Source organism: Lygodium microphyllum, chromosome 17 (assembly GCF_053477565.2).
Source record: "Lygodium microphyllum isolate KBCC chromosome 17, Lygodium_microphyllum_v1.1.10, whole genome shotgun sequence".
Classification (NCBI taxonomy): Eukaryota; Viridiplantae; Streptophyta; class Polypodiopsida; order Schizaeales; family Lygodiaceae; genus Lygodium; species Lygodium microphyllum.
In genome coordinates this window covers 64,328,896-64,350,477 of record NC_141151.1, presented here as the reverse complement: position 1 = coordinate 64,350,477, position 21,582 = coordinate 64,328,896, and the positions used below count along the sequence as shown (strand labels likewise).

The 21,582-nt window shown below is 36.2% G+C and overlaps 1 protein-coding gene across 1 annotated transcript in view; it reads left to right on the top strand.

Annotated features, from left to right (window-relative positions):
- The window catches only part of LOC148021972 (glycine-rich RNA-binding protein 3, mitochondrial-like), a 68,730-nt gene extending 67,865 nt beyond the window's left edge, over positions 1–865 (top strand). Inside the window, exons 5-6 of the mRNA XM_087697518.1 lie at positions 22–166; positions 260–865. Of these exons, the coding sequence (XP_087553644.1) occupies positions 22–87 (66 nt within the window). The 3' untranslated portion in view covers positions 88–166; positions 260–865. The remainder of the gene's footprint in view (positions 1–21; positions 167–259) is intronic.
- The last annotated feature ends 20,717 nt before the right edge of the window (positions 866–21,582 follow it).

Here is a 21,582-nt window from a genome sequence, read left to right as displayed (position 1 = left end):
TGCTGTTATACTTAATCTTAGGTGCTTGGTGGAAAACACATTAGAGTTGCTTATTCAGTGTCTGAACCAAGGATTTCCATCGATTGACAGTCGACTGTTTGATAGCAAGAAGATCAGTAAACTTGATGGGTTTTCTGAGACATTTCATCAACTATCTTCAATACAAGTAAAACATCAACGTCCCAAACATGTTACTCATATAATATATTTGAACATATTTGTTAGGTAAATTGTCCAAATTTTACATGCCATTTTGCAGTCTCATGTTTTCGACTCCAGTAGCAGGTAGACTTGCCTAACACAAGCAGAATGCCCTACTGAAGCATTAAAGCTGCCACGGATCTGAGTGAGACTTGATCTCCCTTCTCATTTAGGTCAATTTGCTCTGACACCAGAGATTGGATGTTCCAAAATCTGGCTTTCAAGAGTAGGTCCAATGTTCTGTCTTTCACTATGTTGTTTCTCAAGGAAGTCATGTTCCTACTAACTGGATTTAGGTGTAAGATATGGTAAAATGCTCCAATCCATAGTTGACTGTCGTACACTGGACAGGCAAGTTTTTATAGAACATTTCGTGCTGTTAGCTGTTTAAAGAAGGCATCACAATTGGACAGCTTGACTGATTTACAGATCAAAGACTGAAAAAACAATGGACTAAAAATACAACATTATTAGCATTTCAGATTCCATCCAAGGACTGGACGGACCTTTCAGTCGCAAAGAAGTAGAAACGAGAGTATGGATAGGTTGTATGCTCCCAGATACACCAAGGAAGGAATCAGTAAGCTGTCCTTCTATTATTTGCAAATTGACCATCTATGGCATTCAATTCGCCTGGTTATTAACAGTTCCAGGTTAAGAGCAATCCTTGCGACAAAAAATTTGGGTTGTTTAAGATCTAAATGCATGCACGTTGATGTGCACAAAAGCATCTCGTTCGCGCTAATTCTCTATTTTGACAAGTTCATTGCACACATGGATGCCCATAGAGATACACTGCAATTGGTAGATACGAGCTGTTCATGTTGGTGTTCATGCGCCACTTGTCATGTTTGCATGTTCTCATGTGCATCTATTTGTCTACATGTTCCATGTGTTGGATTTTTGCCCCCCTCTCTCATCTTACACATACACGATGAAAATCTCAATGACATTCTGGCAATATAGCTAGTCAAGAGCCCAAAAGCTTGTCCAAGCAAAGGGTGAGAAAGATGGCAACAAACGAGAAGCAAGCCAAACATTCAAAAATTTTTAATAGGAGAATTTTTGTAAGTGTGGATGTGTTGAAGAATGATTTCCAATTTGAAATGACCATAGCAAATGATAAATGTGTTTGCCACTAAACATCATGAAAACACTTTCGTTGAAGACAGTTGACACATTGAGGGGACTTACAAATCTGCCATAATTGGTTCCATGAGCATGTATCTTTGCAGAAATAAGAGGAAACTAGTAAATCTTGGCCAGCTTAAGTTATAATTATAAGTGTAGGGGGAAATTCCATGTATGTCTTGTCATAAAGTATTCTTTATTAAAGAAGGGGTGGACTCAAATATAGTAGCTAAATGTTACCTTTTAAAGGCTTTCTGCTTTGGATATTAATGTGTCATTTTGTATATTGATTTTGGTGTAAGAAACATGATTGAAATTCAAGTCTATGTTATATATAAAACGAAAGTGCCACTTTGTACATTAAAGGTAGTATAAGATATAGTGTGGACATTTAAGTTTGTCTGTGTGTGAAGCTAATGCACATTTTTACATAAAATGCATTGTTTTTTAAAAGGGTGTTATTGTGTCATTTGTCATTGAAAATTTCATCATAGGTAAAATCAAAGTGTCATTTTGTATATTAAAGTTGGTATAAGATATACCATGAACACTTAAGTCTATGCTATGTGTGTAATGAATGTGCTGAAAGTAAAGGCAAAGAGCCTTTGGAAGGATGAAAATGCACAAGTGGATATGGATGTACATTTAGATATGGTATGGTAGGAAAAAATTTATAGAGGGAAGTAATAACTTCTACATTCTTAGAGAAACATGAGCTGCTTGCTTCTTCGTCTACAATTGCTAACAAGAGCATCGTTATTGTTGCGATATTAGCAAGGATTTTGCAACTAGTATGAAGAATGTGATGTTGATACCAGAAATGCATGACTATGTTGAGGTATCAAAGTGCTAAGAGAGAGTACTTAGGAAGGCAAGGTGATGCCATGTGCAACATACTTTATGTTTTTAGGCCTTCCTTTTAGTGGCCTCTTTTAGGGAGGAGACTTATTTCTTGCATGGGCTAGGTTCTCTTTGGACCATGCGCATTATGGTATGGCGCTTCCTATCTTGACATCAAAAGATTATACATTGTTATTGATTACGGCATCCTTTGCAAGTACTTGCATTTGAGATTGTCTCTAGAATTAGAATCTTTTGCATTGTGGAAATCGCAGTTTTTTTTACCAACTTTTTGGGATTACATGAGAGAATTTGTTGGATGGGTAAAAATATTCACATTTTTAATTTTGGAGATAAACTAATGGTTACTTGATCATGTTTGCCCTTCTAGATATTTTGGTGCTAGTGGCATCAAGGCACGAGATTGTTAGTTTATGTATTATTATCTTCATCACTTGTGTGCTTGTGGATATGTATGTGATTGTGGATACCTATGTCTTGGTTGCTTGTGTTATTGTAAGTATTTGTTCACCTGTGGATACCTATGTGCTTGTGGAGACCTATGTTGTCTTGTGGATATTTATATCACATTTTGTCTCATGTATGCTATATTCTATCCTATCAGGTTGTCTTGTGCTTTATTGTGCCTTCATTTATTGTAGTGTGCTCTATAAGAATGATGTTTATGGTGTTGCATTCATTGAATACACTTCTCTTTTTTTGTTTTAAAGACCATACCAATCTTCCAAGCTCTTGGCATGCATTCAAATGAAAGTTTTGTACATTAGGACATTCTTCCAAGCTCTTCCCATGCATTTGAATGAAAGTTGGTACATTAGTACATACCTAGCATGTCAAGTGTTACTTGATCAAATGGCATAGGTTGGTAGGGTTGTAGAGGAACCATACCTTTATGACATCCTTCTTAGAGTTATTCCCTAAGGGTATATGCTTAGACATAGGTGGCAATTGCACCCATTCTCAAGGCATACATTGAATTAAACCAAGTTGCATTTATACATCTGTGCTATTCAAAAATATATTTTATACATTTAATAGTCTTATAATCTATATAAAACCCTAATTACCACATAATCACTAATATTTTATATGAAAGAACTCTTTCATATGAATGAAAACTTTGAATATTCTTTTGTATGAAAGCACATTCTTTAGTATGCAATATATTCTTTAGTTCTAAATGATATTTAGGATGAAATCCTTGTATTGTATCTAGATCCTAAGAGCTCTAAAAGCCTTGTTCAATGCACAATTAAGAATTCAAAGAAAGTACTAAATAGTATTTAGGATGAAATACTTAGTGTCTATGTAGATCCTAAGGGCTCTACAATCTTTATCATTCAATGCACAATTAAGAATTCAAAGAAAATACTTTGAAGGATTTGGAAATGTGACACTACCAACAAATATTCTAAAATAAAAGTTTGCTCAAAAGTTGGTGCGTATGTGCTACATAATGGGGGGATGCTCCTTGGTTTGTAATTTGGTTGGTTTTGAGTATTAGGCTCAAAGCAAAGGCTTTATTATGCTTCTTTTGTCACCTTCTTGGACTTGCAATGTCCAAGTCCAAGAAGACCAAAGGAAAATCATAACAAAGTACCGGCTCTTATTGACTCGCCCATAAATAATAAGCTACAGACCAAGGAAAGCTTCCTCAATCAAAGAGCACAAAGTCGTCTAATTTTGAGCTTTTTGTTCCAATATAATAATTTTATTATTGTTGTGCTTTCATATATATTAGTATACTTGTTTTCTTGACATATTTGACTATTGTACCATGCACGAATACATCTCTTTCCTGTCAAGCATCTCTCTCTCTGTCTCTCTGTCTCTCATATTATGTGACACGTGCATCGCATTATGAATTAAACTTAAATATTACTTAGAATAATTACAAGCAAAAAATGATGACCAAAACTAATTTTGACTTGAAATAAAAGAGAATGATGATAGAAGGCCTGAATTTTGAAACAATGTAATATTATATTTGTGTATTAATTTGATATATTTATAATTTAAACAAGATGAGGTCCTAATTATGTTAAGAAGTTCATAATTGCAAGCATATAAAGAAATTAAATCTTCATCATTAAAAGCAACAACATACTTGAATATTCAAATGATTTATTCATGAACAAGTATAGATGTGCTAAATCATTCACTTGCTCAATGTCATGTTCAACATCCATTTCTTGTTCATCCTCATCATCACTCCTAGTTCCCTCTATTATGAGCTTATGTGTTCGTTGTACATAATTCTTGATGGAGGCACAAGTCATTGAAGTAGGTGCAAAATGAGGGGAATTTTCTAAATATGCAAGTTGGAGAAGCAATACACGAAGTCATTCATTCTAAACACTTTGAATCTGTCCTTTGCTTTGAGTGTAGAAAATTGAATATCAAGTAAGGGACAACAAACTCTTTGCTACACTAATCTACCAAGAATCCACAAACATCTCTTCCTTGTGTATATACTTTACTCATTGCAAGCATATCTCCTTGTCTTAATTCCTTGACAACAAACAATCACTCGTTTCTCTAAAATCTATTGTAACTATTTGTTTTATGATTTTTCAAATACTTAGAACTTTGGATCTAGGACAAACCTTGCAACATGCAATGGAGTATATGCATTCTTAGTGCATTTTTGTAATTCTTGTGATGGTCAACTCACACAAGGTGAAAGAGGCGAGCTCCTTTGTGTTTCAGAACGCCTCACGGAAGTGCTAATAAATCAATTTTCCCATGAGGATCTGAATTATCTTTCTTGCATTTTCTTCCAAAATGCATTGCTTCGAGTCATGCGTAAAGCGAAGGCTTTGCTATGCATCTTTGTCACTTTTTGGAGACTTGCAACTTCCAAAGAAGAAACATAACAAAGTGTTCGATCTAAGTGAGTCACTCGTAAATAAGAAGCTATAGATCAAGGAAACCTTCCTCCATCACATAGCATAGAGTCATTAACTTTTGATAAATTGTTCTCATATATAATGAGCTTCATATTGTTGTGCTCTCTCTCTCTCTCTCTCTCTCTCTCAACATACGTCGTGTGATAAGCGTGCAAATTATGTATTAAATTTCAATAGCACTAATAAGAAATCCAAGTAAAATATGATTAATAAAATCAAGTTTGACTTGAAATAAAAGAGGAGTATATGATAAACCTAAATTTGGTGTAGTATCCCTATCCCATCTGCCTGTGAATTCATTCATGCTTATGGAAGGGCTAGGGGAGGGAAGGGGATAAGGGTATGGGCTTTGTAGCTATACCATGGCATTGGAGCTAGAAACAACTATATACGGAGTAGTAGTGACTCTGAGCTCTACTTGGTTTCCACTCTACATGTGATTTCCTATACTTGGCAATGAATTCCTATACTTAGCGGTGAACCCTTACATGTGTGGCGTCAGAAGGATGTAGTCCTGAGATGTGCCCTAATGTTGTACCTTTCTATATCATGAATACAAGTTATGCCTTTTCATTATATCTTGTGTGCCTTTTCATTATGTCATTTTTGTGCCTCATGACAAGTTATGACTTGCAGTCATGTGAAGGTCTGTAATACTTGGTATCAGAGCAAGTTTAGTGCGGAGCATAGTAGTTCGAGAGGGGAGTAGGCTCGTGCACATGAAGGAGATCCTTCCATACCACGTCACGTAATGCAAGTCGACTCCAACATGACACGAGACAACATGACGCCCTACATCGCAATGCCCTCGAGCGTGTTACATGCTAAAAATTTGGAGATAACCTACTCTGCCAACAAAGTTGAGAGGGAGCTATGGCATGATAGGGATAAGCTATGTCACTCACTTAAAATCACATATAAGAAGAAAGAGTTGTGGCTCAAACTAATCGAGCATACAAAGAAGGCTGAAGATTTGGATGAAGACTTGGAGGAGGTTGACTACCAATTGATCATGGTGCAAGAAAGAGCAAGGCTGTGGTAAGTGAAGATGGCCCAAGACCTCAACACAAAGCTACAAGAAGAAATCATGCTAAGATGGAACTAGGAGATTGCCTCTTGATCTGAAGAAGCCATAGAGCGGGCCAAACCATACTTGAAGCAGATGAGAGCTGAAAGAGTCAAAGAGCTAAAGAATGGAGTGAAGCTAACCAACGAAGAACCAAGGAGCCAAGAAAATAAGAAGCAAGTGAAAGAAGAATACGAGTTCTGGTCAGATGAAGATAAAGAAGAAGATAATGGAGAGGATGAGATCAGTCCAGATCTTGGAACACCTCATCCCCAACAAGGATTTGACTGCTACTACCCGGACTACTATCCTGAAGGTTACCTTGAAGACCAACACCTTTACAACGAATACTCCCCTGAAGAATATTAATACTACTACCTCGACAATTTTTCCATCGACTACCACACCCAGAAGGAGGATACCTCTACATCAACTACCCATATCTTGAAGAATACCAACTCAAAGAAATTCAAAAGAGGAAGAAATGAGAGTATTATGTGAAGGGAGAAGGATGGAGAATGGATGTGGGTCCAAAGGTAGAAAATATTATGATGGAGTTAGGATATAAGAAAGAAGATGAATAGGTGGACATGTTAGAAGGATGAACTCTTGCACCCACAGGTTGTAGTCCAATGTTAGAAGAAATGGAGTTTGAGAAGGGGGAGGATGAGCTCAAAGAATGAGTGTGGAGAGCTAGGAAGCCAAAGGAAGAAGATAGGCTAGCACAAGAAGATCAAGAAAAGATAGATCAAGGCATGAAGGTCAAGGGAGAATATATAAAAGATGACTTAGACTTAGGTAGGAATAAGAAGGAAGAAGAGGAGCAAAATATAGATCTAGGAAAAGTAGGCCGAAAAGAAGAAGGAAAGATAGAAAAAGAGGAGAACAAGGATGAGAAGAAGAAGAAGAAGGCGAAACCAAATGCCAAGAAACGAAGGTAGGCTGCTAGAGCCAAGATGACATATGAGAATGAAAATGCATCCAAAACCCCCTAAGCTAAACTCATGGCTAAGGATGAAGCAAACAAAGCTTTCGATCCAAGGCCACACCCCATCGTAGCCAACCGAGATCAAAGTAGGAACCAAGTGCACTTCAGGAATGGAGTCATTGGCTATGCCTTTGAGCCTGAAGAGGCAAAACCTTATGAGATTGGACAGAATGAGTGAGAGGATAAAGCCTCAAAGAAGGGAGAGCATGAGGGAGTGCTCGCAATATGGTCCAACCAAGGTAACTTAATGCCATGGAAAGGAACCTTGCTAGTTCAGTCGGCGGAGAACTGTCCAATTCACTCTTAAGGTAAAGATCTTTGGACTATGGAACTTGTTGGGACCATACTCAATGTTGGTAAAGATTGAGATCTCGACATTCAAGCCGCAAGCAGTGCAAGGAGTTATCCCAATCCTATTGGTCCATGATGCACCAAGCACTCCACATATGGATGTCACCCCAAGAACTTCAATGATACCTCTACTTGCGCAACACAAAATCTGGTCTAAGTGAGATGAATTAGTCCATTTTCTCCCAAGAGCTTCAACTCCAAATGAGGCTAAGAAGAGCCAAAGAGGTGCCATGCACCAAGACTGCACCTTCTGTGTGAAAAGACAAACTGAACCAAGTAGTTTGTGTAAGTTCAAGGCAAGCAAGAAAGATGCGGTAAAGAGGCCAAGGAAAACAGTCCAAGTTCTTAACTTGCAGATGAGGGCAAAGAGTCTTAGCAAATGAACTAAGAGACCCAAGTACCAAAGGACCAAGGCAACAACGAGAAGAAAGGGAGAAACAGCACAAGGAGCAACTCAATGGACTACCTCCCTTAAGGAGTGGCACAATATGGCTACAACCATGCCACCACGCCTTGACCCCAACAATGCAACAACTTAGGATCATGTCTACAAAGCTTGGCATGCAAAGCCATAAACACCAAGCCACATAAAATTAGGACTATGAAGCCTGCACTCCTCAAATGTAGTTGAGTCGAGGGTGGATTGGAGTGCAAAAGAATAAAAGAACTAAGTCTAGATAGGTAGTAGATCCTAGTTAGCTTGCTAGAAAAAGCTACATTAAGACCCCCAAGTCGTAGTGTGGCAGACACTGACCAGCTTAATAGCAAAGGTTATGTTAAGACCCCGCTAATGAGTCAACTTCTAGATTGATAGACACTTACGAGATTTATAGAATGAGCTATGTTAAGACCCTAGAATGAGTCAAGAAAACCACCCTTAGATTGCCGAGGACAACAATCCATTAATCGTGGGTGAGTGTAAGAGTATGGGCTTTGTAGCTATACCATGACGTTGGAGTCAAAAACACCTATATAGAGAGTAGTAGTGACTCTTAGCTCTACTTGGTTTCCACTCTACATGTGATTCTCTATACTCATAACGGTGAACCCTCACATGTGCAGTGTCACGAGGGTGTAGTCTGAGATGTACCTCAATGTTGTATCTTTCTATATCATGAATACAAAGGATTCCTTATTGATATATCCTGTGCACCTTTCCGTTGTGCCATTTTTGTGCCTCATGACTACAGGTTATGACTTGAAGTCTCATGAAGGTCCATAAATAGGGGTGGGGGAGGGGGGAGGCGATGAAAGCAAAGGTTTAAAACCTTAAGAGAAAGAAAATAATCATCAAAAAAATTGGAGCCACCATTTGAGTCATCATAAACATAGAGTTAAGATCATCAAACATCATTGTCAAGTCATAATAGCCTTGAATTGATGCTTATAGACGGGGGAATAAATGCAAAGGTTTAAAACCTTAAAAAAAAAGAAGTAATTTTCAAACAAATTGGAGCTACTGCTGTTTGCATTGTCATAGACGTTGAGTTAACATCATCCAATAACATTGCCAAGTCGTCAATCATTACATTGATAGTTGAGTTGAACGCCATTGCAACTGCCATCAAGTCATGCCTTGGATTGAATGTCATCGTGAGTGAGAGTACAAGCTCAAGGACTGCTACACCCGGACAATGATCTTGAGAGAAAGAGAGTATGAATGGTAGGGTTTTGGTGACCATAACAATAAAGAGAACTTTGATGATCAAACCGAGGAGGGAGAAGAATTATAATGTTCAAGAAGGCACTATGGTTATATAATAGACTTAGTGTAGGTTACCAAGGTTACAAAATCACTTCAAGCCACGATCACTTTAACAAAGCTACACAGAGAGAGAGAGAGAGAGAGAGAGAGAGAGAGAGAGAGAGAGAGAGAGAGAGAGAGAGAGAGAGAGAGAGAGAGAGAGAGAGAGAGAGGGGAGGGGAGGGGGAGGGGGAGGGGGAGGGGGAGGGGGAGGGGGAGGGAGAACCACAACTGATCTAGGCGTTGGTTAACAGCAAAGGATCTACACACAAAGAAACAAAAGCATCCACAAGCATTCCAAGTAGCACAAACTATCTTATAGTCTAAAAAGAAATTATTCAACCAAAAATTAAAAACTGTTTTTAGCTTTGGAATGTTAGATTGGGAAATCGAGAGAATAATTGGATTCTTAAGGTAGCAGCTATGTACATATTTGCCATCAATTAGTTTTGAATAATTAGTTAGGGTTGTTGCATAACTATTAAAGCTTGGATTAAGGAACGTGACAGATTATAAAAGACTAGCTTTACTAGCTATTAATGATACTTGTAATGATGGAGTATAATAATATCATTTGTACTCAAGCTACTTAAATATTTTTAACTTATTGTGCTTCTAGAGAGGAATTATGACGTACAACTTTATTTGGAGATATAAATGGACTACCTATTATGAACTAATTGTAATTTCTCCCTAAAAGAGATTATTGGAAGATCTGATGCATTGGACTCACCAACTAAATAGTAGATGGAAGTACTAATGGTATTGGAAGGCTATTGAAATGGGGAAACCAATTGGATTGGAAAGTCATTCAAAGGAGGAAAATAAGCACACTATTAAGGCTAATTCGGATTCATAAAGTAAGAACTCATCTCTTCGTGTATTAAACACTTACGTATTGATTTTGTAGGAGAATTGTACTTTTTACCATGAATTTGTTGTAAAGCATATCATTTTTGTGAAACGTTCAAAGGAATTGTTTTTACAAAGATACACCTTGTTGCTATAGAAAAAGAAATGATTTCTTGGGTGAAAGCTGGTTTATGTCTTGTTTTTTATTGAAATTGGAGAACTCGATATGGGGGAGGGTTGTACTCGTTTCGAGGGTTTGTTCGAAGAGGACTTGTTTGCACTGCAAAAAAAGATGCCAATAAAGGCAAGTGGCCCAAATGGGTGGTGCTCAATACACTTGCCGAAGATCATACTGAACGTTTGTTGACTCATATAGCAACATGTGGATTAGGGAGGCTCTATACACTCCCCATTGGGCTGGATCAAGATAATATCTCCATGGCCTAATGTCTGCAGATGTTGCAAGTCCCTATTTTGGACTACGGATTGTGTCCCTAGCACTTGGACATGGGTATCCATGCACTTTGGATATAGGTCTCAAGTAAGGGATGGAATGCTAGATTAGTGTTGCACCTTGGAGAAGTTACTGATGGTTACATTATTGCTGTTGTTTTCTAAAGATTGTTTGACCTTGTCTTTGTGTTTGTGCAAAAATTATGTAAAGCAACCTTGTGTTAACAGGCTAATTAAATAAGGTTTTATGTGTCCAATTCAACATGGTAGATAATTAAACAACTAAGAAATTTCATCATAAAGGAAAGAGGGAGGGTAGATTCCTGACATATCTTTCCTATGGTTAGGTAGTCTAAGTGAACTAAGAGTTTTCCTTAAAAAATGTTAAATTTGGGATTTTTTAAGAAAGAGCTAGACTATGACTATCCTAGAAAATATTTTAGAGTCAATGTTGTATCATTTTAGGGGCTTGGGATGAGACATTGCCTTATGGGCAATAGAGGGGTTGATACCCTAGCTCCCCCTCATTTCTCACCCTCTTTGAACCAAGTGTGACATAGGTCTCCTTTGGTTTAAGTTGATTTGCACAAGCAGTTACCTAGATCGATGCTAGATAAATTGTTAGGTGAGCTTAGTATTATTCAGGAACCTTATCATCATGCTATCAAGGGAGTACTTGATAGGCATGTTAAATTTTGAAATAAATTGACATCATATTTTATATTAATTTGATGTTTAAATATTTTAAACAAGATAAGATTCCAATTATATAAGAAGTGAATAATTGCAAGCATATTAAAAAAATAAAAATTCATTATCACAAGCAATGAGATACTTGAATATTCAAATGATTTATGCTCCAACACCTACATATGCTAAATCCCCAAATATCCCTTCCCTGTGTATACTTTACTCATTGTAAGTATACTGCCTTGGCTTAGTCCACTGGCGATAACTTGTCATTCATTCTTGTAAAATCTCCAATAGTCTATTGGTTTTGTGATTTTTCAAAGACTTGGAACTTGTGATTTAGAACTTTTGATCTAGGATTTTCCAAAGACTTGGAATTTTGGATCTAGGACAAACCTTGTACCGTGCAATGGAGTATGCATGTTTACCCAATGCAATTCTATAATTCTTGTGATGTTTGACTCACATGATGTGAAAGAGGTGAGTTCCTTGAACATGTGGAACACCCATTACCTCATCAAATTCATCAACTCTAGATGCAGTTCTTGATCCTACTCCTTCAAGGTTGTTAGTATGTAGTCTTGTATCCTCTTTTGTTCTATTTTGTTATTCTCCCAAACTTCCAAACTAAGATTTATAGTTGATGGTGGATTTGTGCAAGTAACTTCCCTCCTCAGTATCTTTAAGAGACGCTCCTTGATGTGTAAAGCTCTACCTTTGAATTTGTGCCCACATAAAACATACTCCTTTTGTGAGTCAGTGGGACTCCAATCTAGCTCCTTTATATATTTGCAATCATGTTCACATATTCCATTTGAAACTTGTTTATTATCTTACTCCAAACTTACTATTTACGTACATACACAATATTACCTATACATTGCACACTTAACTTAATGTTAGTTTCATGTGTAAAGTACAGGAGGAATTAAGTTGAATAATCAAAATATTTTCTTCATAGTCTTAGTGAAAAATCATATGAATTTAATTAATCTAATATTGTCTTCATAAAGATATTAACATTTCATGCACATTTTCTTAAATTATACCCAATTTATTAAGTACGTGTTAAAATTCATGTTATCCTAAATAGTCTACTTGAAGAATAAATCCATTGAGTAAAGTTGTTAAAACCCTCTAAGTCCCCCTTACTCTTAAACGGGTCCACTTGAAGAGTAAATTCATCAAGTAGTTGTTACTATCCTCTAAATTCCCCTTCTCCTAAACATCACTACTTGAATAATAAATTTATCAATTAAAATTGTTACTATCTTCTAAATCCCTCTTTATTCCTCAACAAGTCTATTTGAAGAGTAAACTCATCAAGTAAAGTTGTTACTATCTTCTAAGTCCCCCTTCACTCGCAAATACGTCTATTTGAAAAATAAATTCATTAAACGATGTTCTTTAAGTTCTCCTTTACTACTAAAAACAAATCTACATACATGACAAATTCACGAAGTAAAGATGTTACTATTCTGTAATTCTTCTTTTGCAAATATTTTCAATTATTTATGCTAATAAAATTTTCGTGTGTGTGTGTGTTTTAAAGCTAATTAATCTTGTTTTTAAACCCTACTAAATCCCTCAAGGAGTCATTAAGCAAAAAGTTATATATTTTATTTTTAAATTAATTTCTCTACCTTTGTCTTTACAAAGTCTTAGCTCTAGAGATAGGTCATGCATTTCATTTCAAAGAATCTTTTTTTGCTATGTAAAAGAATATTGTTTTGTACAAACAATTTATTTTCTACCAATATTATGCTCAATCCAATTTTATAGACCATCTTACAATAGTCTAGTATTTTTTGTATTATATAAATTTCATATTCATATTTATGCAAACTAGAGATAAAATTCCATAGTAGTTCCTTTGATATGGATGGTGAACTCGCATTGTATGTAGCCCATGTTTTTATGTGCCACATCAATAGTTTTGGCCTAAAGGACAAGTTGGATGAGAGACTGGGTGAGAACCCATATGACTAATGAGCATCTATCCTTTTCTTTGATGCAACAATTATGGTTATCTTGTAACTTTGACAATGAAAACTTTGTAGCATGATCAAGTAATCATTAGGTGCATGTCACATGCTTGGGATAATCATTACGTATATCATGAAAGCAAGGATATTTTTCAAGATAATATTTTTGTATTGTCTCTCATAATATTTTTGTCATTGTCTCTCATAATATTGGAAAAAATTCAAGATATTTTTGTATATCAATTGGGTTTATGGTTAACATTTGGCTCATGTAAATTTTTCTTACTACCATAAATGATATTCTTTGGTTTGTTCTTCTATTTGTGAAAGTACATTGCATGTATATGTACAACTAATTGGGAGCAGTGAAGGTAGATTGTGTTCATTAACATGAATGTGAATCCATTGAATTGGATCAAGAAGTTGTATCTCACTTGGAATTCTTGGTTTAGAGCTCATCTCCACAATTGCCTTCATTGACCAAGAGTTGTGTTTGCTAAATAATGTTTCTTGCTACTCTCATAGAATCCTCATCTCCAAAATTCCCTTTGTTGGTGTATTTATGAGAGTGCATGGACTATGTGCACGAAATGTTTTGTGTTTGAAGAGAGCGAGGAAGTCAAAATTAACAATTTCTTGAAACAATTTTAAGTGTAGATACATATGTGCAAGATAATGCCATGGGCCTCTTCATGATGGGTGACATTCAACATATCATCATACATTGGTGATCTTATAAGTTTTTCCTCTATCCTTGTGTACTCAATATCACATCTATTAATGATATTAAGCACATCATCATATCTTGATGATCTTGTAAGAAAAGACACATGGAAGTGAAGATCTATTTGAAACTATTTTCCACATGTGACTTCATTTCCTTATCTTGCTTTTAAAAAGGTGCTTAGAAAAAGGGACAACTCATGTTACATTGGCAATTTGTCTCTCTTATGAGGCATCATTGTAGTAAAAATTAAATGTATCATGGCACGAGTATCCAAATGCATCTTATAGAGCTTGAGTGTGAATAAGTCATCTTATAACATTGGTGTTTCATGTATTTGTTGATAACAAGAAATGGATGGTGGATGCAAGTATATAACATTTTGGATGCACTAATCTTTGGAGTCCTTTGAAGCTCTTGAAGACTTAAGGCTTATCTTACATTGTTGGGCAGTGTCTCTTCTCCAGAAAGTATGGGTTGTGCTTCAACAGATAGTGCTTCACAAGAGAGAAACAAATGTAAGTCATAAAGAAAAGTCAAACATATAATGTTTACCAAGGAGATAGGTACCTTACCAAAATAAGTGGGCGTCCTCATTTACCCAAGCTTTCATAGATCAACCAAAATTTTATGGAATTTATCAAGTGGAAATGATGAATTTCAATGAACTTGTCTTATATGGTATGCCAAATAAAGTTATTTAGCTCCATCCAAACTTTCATGTATTCACTTGCTATTACTAGATCGCTGTGAACATTAGTTATGCAATCACATTGTTCTTTCTAGTGCCTTCAAATTGCATTACATTGTGTACATGGTCAAAGTTACATAGGAATCTCCTAGCCCTTTCCTATCTCATAAATATATGAGCTAATTCATAAATTTGGTTTTCCAAAATTTCCTTTTTATCTGTTTAAAGTTGCACATACCCCACTAAGATTATGTAGGCCTGATGTATTAACAAGAATTCAATAGTCAATTGCATAGCTAATTCTAAAATATACTTTTCCAACATTGTAACTTTGTTTAGAAAGTTCGGTGCTCAGAGATGTAACATTGATCCATCCCTTAACCAAGATCCAGCAATCTAAAGTTATCAAAAATTTCTTTCTAGTTTCTTAATGCTAGAGTCAGTAGTACATAAAGTCCTTGACTTTCTGAATTTAGATTGTTGTGGTGAAAGGGTGACAAGTCGAGGATACATATTTGTTGTTGCAAGTTGCTTTGAACATTTTATAGCATTGTTTTGGTGTTTGGTATTCACAAGTGGTTTGTAAAGAATAAGAGATGACACCTATCCCCCAAGAATAACAACATGGTTACAACCTTGGATACATGTTAGAACCTCTCCTCTCACTTTTTAGGATTTCAACATCATGTTGCTAGAGGAGATGCGTTTGAAGGAACCATAATGAAACTAATGGTGGAGATGTTGCATTCACAAAGGAAACACTAACCTAAACATGAGAAGGATGGGAAGAATATGTCCAAAATCAATAATGTAAAAAAGAAAAAAAGTTGCCCTCCCCCTCCCCAAAGTTAAAAATAAAAAAGATGAGAGAAAAACAAAAGAAAAAGAGAATATAGGGGTGGCTCATGAGGGCCCCTCCCTGCATGAATCACCCATCCCCACATCCTCCCTTTCCCACCAATTTGATCCCTACCCATCTCCTTCCTACCTCACCCTCCCCTCCCCCACAAACACACACACCTCTCTCTCTCTCTCTCTCTCTCTCTCTCTCTCTCTCTCTCTCTCTCTCTCTCTCTCTCTCTCTCTCTCTCTCTCTCTCTCTCTCTCTCTCTCTCTCTCTCTCTCTCTCTCTCTCTCTCCCCGTATCTTGCTTGAAAAAGGATGCTCAAGAAGAGGGAGAACTCATATTACATTGGCAGTTGGTCTCTCCTTTGAGGCATCTTTGCAGCACACATTTAATGTATCATATGAATAGCAAAGGTAATCAAACACATCTTATAGAGTTGGAGTGTAAATAAGTCCTCTCATGGCATTAGTCTTTGATGTGTGTATCGAGGAGAAATGGATGGTGAAAGGCAAGAATATAGCATTTTGGATGAATCCACATTTGGAGTCCTTTGAAGCTTTTAAAGATCTAGAAGCTTATGGTACTTTGTTGGTTAGAGCCTTTTCTCTAGAAAGTATGGACTGTGCTTCAACAAAATGTGCTTCACAAGAGAGAAACAAATATAAGAGTCACAAAGAAAGTCAAACATATATTGTGTACCTAGGAGATAGTTACCTTACCAAAATAAAGGGGCATTCTCTTGCACCCAAGATTTCACAATTAAATCAACCACACTTTTATGGAGTTTCTAAAGTTAGAAGGATGACTTTCAAAGAACTTGACTTGTATTGAATGTCAAATAAAATTATTTCTTTCCATCCAAACTTTTGGGTATTCATTTGCTATTACCAAATCGCTTGGAACATTAGTTGCATAATCAAATTGCTATTTCTAAGACTTTCAAATTGCAATATCTTGTGTACATGATCAAACTTACATACGAATCTCCTAGCCATTTTTGCATCTCTTAAACATATGAGCTAATTCATCATTTCGTTTTTAAAAATTTCATTTGTATCCCTTTGAAATTGCACATACCCCACACCCACCAAGATGATGTAGGTTTGATGCATTAACCATGATTCAATAGCCACTTGCATAGCTAATTCTAAAATATACTTTTGTAATTTTTGTGGAAAGTCAAGTGCTTATAGAGTCATGGGTGTAACTCAATAGGTGGTAAAAGGATGAATTTCAGTGAACTTGTCTTGTATGGAATGTCAAGAAACTTAAGTTATTTCGTTCCATCCACACTTTCGTGTATTCATTTGCTAATACTAGATCACTTGGAACACTAGTTATACAATTACATTGTTCTCTCTCTCTCTCTCTCTCTCTCTCTCTCTCTCTCTCTCTCTCTCTCTCTCTCTCTCTCTCTCTCTCTCTCTCTCTCTCTCTCTCTCTCTCTCTCTCTCTCTCTCTCTCTCTATGTGCGTGCGTGTGTGGGCCCCTCCATGTGACCCTCCCCTTCCCAAAACATAAAAATTGAAAACATGAGAGAAGAAAAAAGAAAGGTGGCTGACACAGACCCCTCCTTGTACCAAATATCATCATTTTCTAAAGTTTGTCCACCATGGTTCTTAAAATACCCTTATTCTTTCCTTGCAAAGTCTACTAGAATATTGATATTTACCCTTTCATTTGTTGAAACTAGCACTGATAGTGAACTATTATTACACCTACCATTGATGTAGTACATTTGAGTGCATGATAATGATTCCACGGAGTCCCATGGCTATCCTAAGTCCTTCCATAATTACTAGTGGTACATCAAGTATACCATTTGTGAATTGGAGACTTCATGTTTTCCTTTTTCGGAGTTGAGATCACTTAATGCATAGTTTTAAGCTTATTTTTCAAGTAGAGTTGTTAGACTGCTTATGATTACTATACTTCAATAATATTGACTATCCTAATTTCTAGAAGGAAAATAATTAGACCAATTGCTAGGCCTTATTTAAAAATGCCTCATAGGACCCTTAGAGATAATGATATTAACAACTATTTAACAATAAGTTATTCAACGTAGAAATGAAAATCAAACCTTTGAAAGGAAAAGCTTCTCTTGGAAGTCAAGTTGCAACCATATTTTTAAGGAACCAAGGTTAGAGATTAGTTGACAGGAGCTACATAAATAGCTAAGCATAAAAAGCCACTACGAGTATTTAAGAAAGCATAAAATGAGCCACTCATCATGCATGCTATAAGTAACCCCAAAATAGATGGAGTATTTAAAATGCGATTTTTATATTACCTTAAAGGACTATGGATCTTAATTAAGGACACTAAGGTAATCTTGGATACCCCAAAGAGCAAAGGGTAAAGTAGTGAAAGAACACAAACCATGTGTAAGTAGGGACCTTTAAACAAATCATAGGAAACCTAGGAGAACAAGTTTTATGATACGTATCCACGATTGGCCTTAACTAAACCAATACCAATAAGGCTCTATTGTTATAAAGATTGAATTCTCCTAGTAGAACAAGGAGATGCATAAGAGGTTAAAAAGTGGCAATGACATGATTAGAAAGAGAAAGAACATTTAATAACTAATTAATATACATATGTAATGGTTTTGGAAAGGTAGTTAATCCTCCATAAATAAATCCCTCTAAGGGTGGGCCTTAGGATTTCCTAAAAGGATCTTATACAAAGACAGAATGGGATACAAGACTATGAAACTTCCAAGCAACTTTGGTGCTTACTATTGCTTGCAAACCAATCATATGATTACTATTTCTAGAACAAAAGAAACCAAACATACTTAAGAGGGTCTATCCAATGAAGAATAAAAGCTCACTACTGCTAGAAAAGAAGAAAAGAAACCAATCATATGACTTTGTTGAAGGGTTTCTTACAGGATGTTTTTAGATCCTCTAAAAGGGAACGATTGAGATTAAAGTCATATATTTATTCCTCCATGATAAGGGTGTTGCTTGGGTGAGTAGCACTTAGTACTTGTATGAATGCATTGTTATGCAATGATTGGAAGTATACACTTGCAATACATTGAAGTCAATTCAATGCCTCGAATGGATTATAATGTATCTTGGCTTAATTGTTCTTGGTTTCTTGTTTTGGTTGTAAAAATTTACTGAAGTTCACGTGTTCCAACTAGAATTTAATGATTTGATGATGTACCTACCCAAGGTCCTCGTCGAGCCTCTCTCATCAACGAGCCAATCCTACCCAGAGTACTAACCAATACATAAGGCAAAGGTCATCCATGGAAGGAAGGTTCCCTCTTATGGTGGCATGGGAACCAATGGGGCTTTTGTTGTGTAGGTATTCCCCATGGAAGGTCCTAAGATAGAGAAGAAATCCCTCATGAACCCAATATATGAATATGGAAAGGCCCTGATCCTAACTGAGAGCAGGGTGGAATCCATTAAGGATTGGAGCATCCAATGATTGTATAGCTATTCTCAAAGGGGGCAATCTGTGCAAGCTACACAAATTATTTTCAAGCAATTATTTCAAAAAAATTATTTCATTTGTTTTTGTGTACCTGCCTTAAGAACAATCCATGAATATTCTATAGTGGGGTAATTAAGGGTTATTTTCATGCATGCTCACAACATGATAGGATGCTTTATTAGAAAACTAAAGATATTGGATGTGTGGGCGAGAACCAAGTGGATAGTGATCTCAATGACGCTATCCTAAGAATAAGTGGATTTCATTAATCTTATGTCTTTCTACGTGATTGTTTAGGACTAGAGTTGATCCCTCATGGCTATCTAACTAATATGTAAAAAAAAAAACCAATATTGTTTAAGGAAAACAATGTGCACGAGAGTACTAGTCCTTGAGCCTATGAAGAATATAAAGATGGTCACACTCTCCATAAATCAAGTGCGATGTTGGTTACTCTTATCCTTGAGAGGTTGCAAAGTGATCTCTTTAAGATGGAGCCTTAGATTGTTCTTTAGGAAGACCATAGAAGCATAGGATCCCTCAGATCAATCCTTTCAAGTTGAGGCCTTGATGTCTCACTACAATGTAGAATTTGAGACCATTGAAGTAGCTAAGTCCGTGAATCCTATGGGATAAAAACATTTTTGCTCATGGAAAGGTCTCCAAGTGACTACTAAATGTTATCTCTAGCATAGCTATAGGCTATTATGGTATAAAAACCCATCACCATGATAGTAGGAAAAAATGCAAAATCCCTAGTTGAAGAAACAGAGTTGTTGAGTATTTGAGTCCCAAATGGAGAGAAAGAAGCTTTCTCACATGTTGCATGTGACTTCAATAAAAAAGAACATGCTACCTTCAACTGTAATTGTAGACAATTGCCTCAAACTTAACATAGCATGAAAGTAGATATTTTTATAAAGTTGACAGTCACAAATGAGAAGCCAAATAATGAACAAAAGCTTGCAACTCTTACAACCACCATTGTAGACGATGTTTGTAGGCTTGGCAAAAGTGATTTGTCCACATCGACTTTGCTATGTTGAAGAAATGTAAAAACTTATACACTTTAGTGAAATACGATTAACATGTAACACTTATTTGATGGATGAATAATAAGAAATCATTTCAAAAGAAGAGAAACGATCGAATGAGGACTCTTTAGCTGGTACACATTCATCTCTATGGTAAGATGACTAGTCAAGCTTTGGAAGGATCTATCTACTTTATGCTAGTCATCAAAATGTTGGACATAAGGGACAATGAAGGGAGATATTGAGTTTTGATTTTAAGATGATAGATTTGATATTTACGCATCTCTGTTGGAGTATTTGCATGTTTCAAAAACGTAATCATTGTCTCTCAACTAATGCATATTGAATAGATTCTAAATGCAATCAAGATAAATAACGTAAGATATTAACCTCACCAATGAAAGTAATACCATTAAAGGATGTATTGCCACTTATAGACATTAACTCGCATAAAAGGCTTATTAAAAGTCTTTATTGTCTATACAATATTAAGCAAAATCTTTGCATATATGTGAGTAGATTCTCAAACAAGCCTTAAGAGAACCATTAGAGAGTAAAGACGAAAGTTTTAATTTAAAATGATCAATAAAAGAAACACATACAAAATCACTTAATAAAAAATGTGTCTACTTTAATATGCAAGTAGATCAAGACAAGTTCATGCCTACCAAAACCCCTTCTAATTATTGATCTTCAATAGCTATTATTGATTGGAATTAGATATTGCTTCACCTAGATAAAGCATTCTCTCTGAGTATAGCAAGAAGCAACTGACAATGGCATTGGCTTCAATAGAGACCGAGTTTAAGCAACATGCTCTGTTGTACAAGCGACATGCTCTACTACTTATGAAGTAGTTTGGCTAAGGAGAAATTTGAGACGCATGGTGAGACACCGAACTTGAAGAGCATCAATATAGTGTCATATCCAATACAAAGAACATTGTGTTTCAAACTTGCATGATAGCATAAAGTGACTTGATATCTTATAAGAGGAAGCTCACCAAGGGTTGAGCTGTGGAGGTAGAGTATCATTCTATAGAGGAGCATTATGACATCTTTACCAAAGCTCGTGGAAGTTATCAACTAGCTTCGCATCTTCATTGACACAAATATTGAGCTAAAAAAGTAGTGCAGCCTTGGACATTAAGGGGAGATATTGTTGGCTACTCAAATGCCCACCTCCCAATTACCCCTCTATCAGAAGGGCCCCAAATTAGAGGCTAATACGAGGGTAAGGTTCCCAATTTAGATATTCGGAATATCCAAACTCTTAGACCAAATGGTTATGAGATGGTCCATATGGACTCAACCGTTAGGGTTCCAAGTATAGGAAAGCATTAATGAAGGTTATTGGAGTATGAACCCACAACACCTTGTAATCGCACAGCATTGCATCCCTGGTCAAACAGTAGAGAAATATTCCCCGGAATATGCTGCTCTAGATCACCATATGTCACATATCTAGGTCAACGCATTGCTCACACTGGGTGGTTGGTAAGTCAAGTTGGACCATGCAAATGTGTCTATGATATAGACAAGCAATGCTCTTTCCAACACAACATAGACATCGAGCACTCGCATCTTCTACACGTAGTCC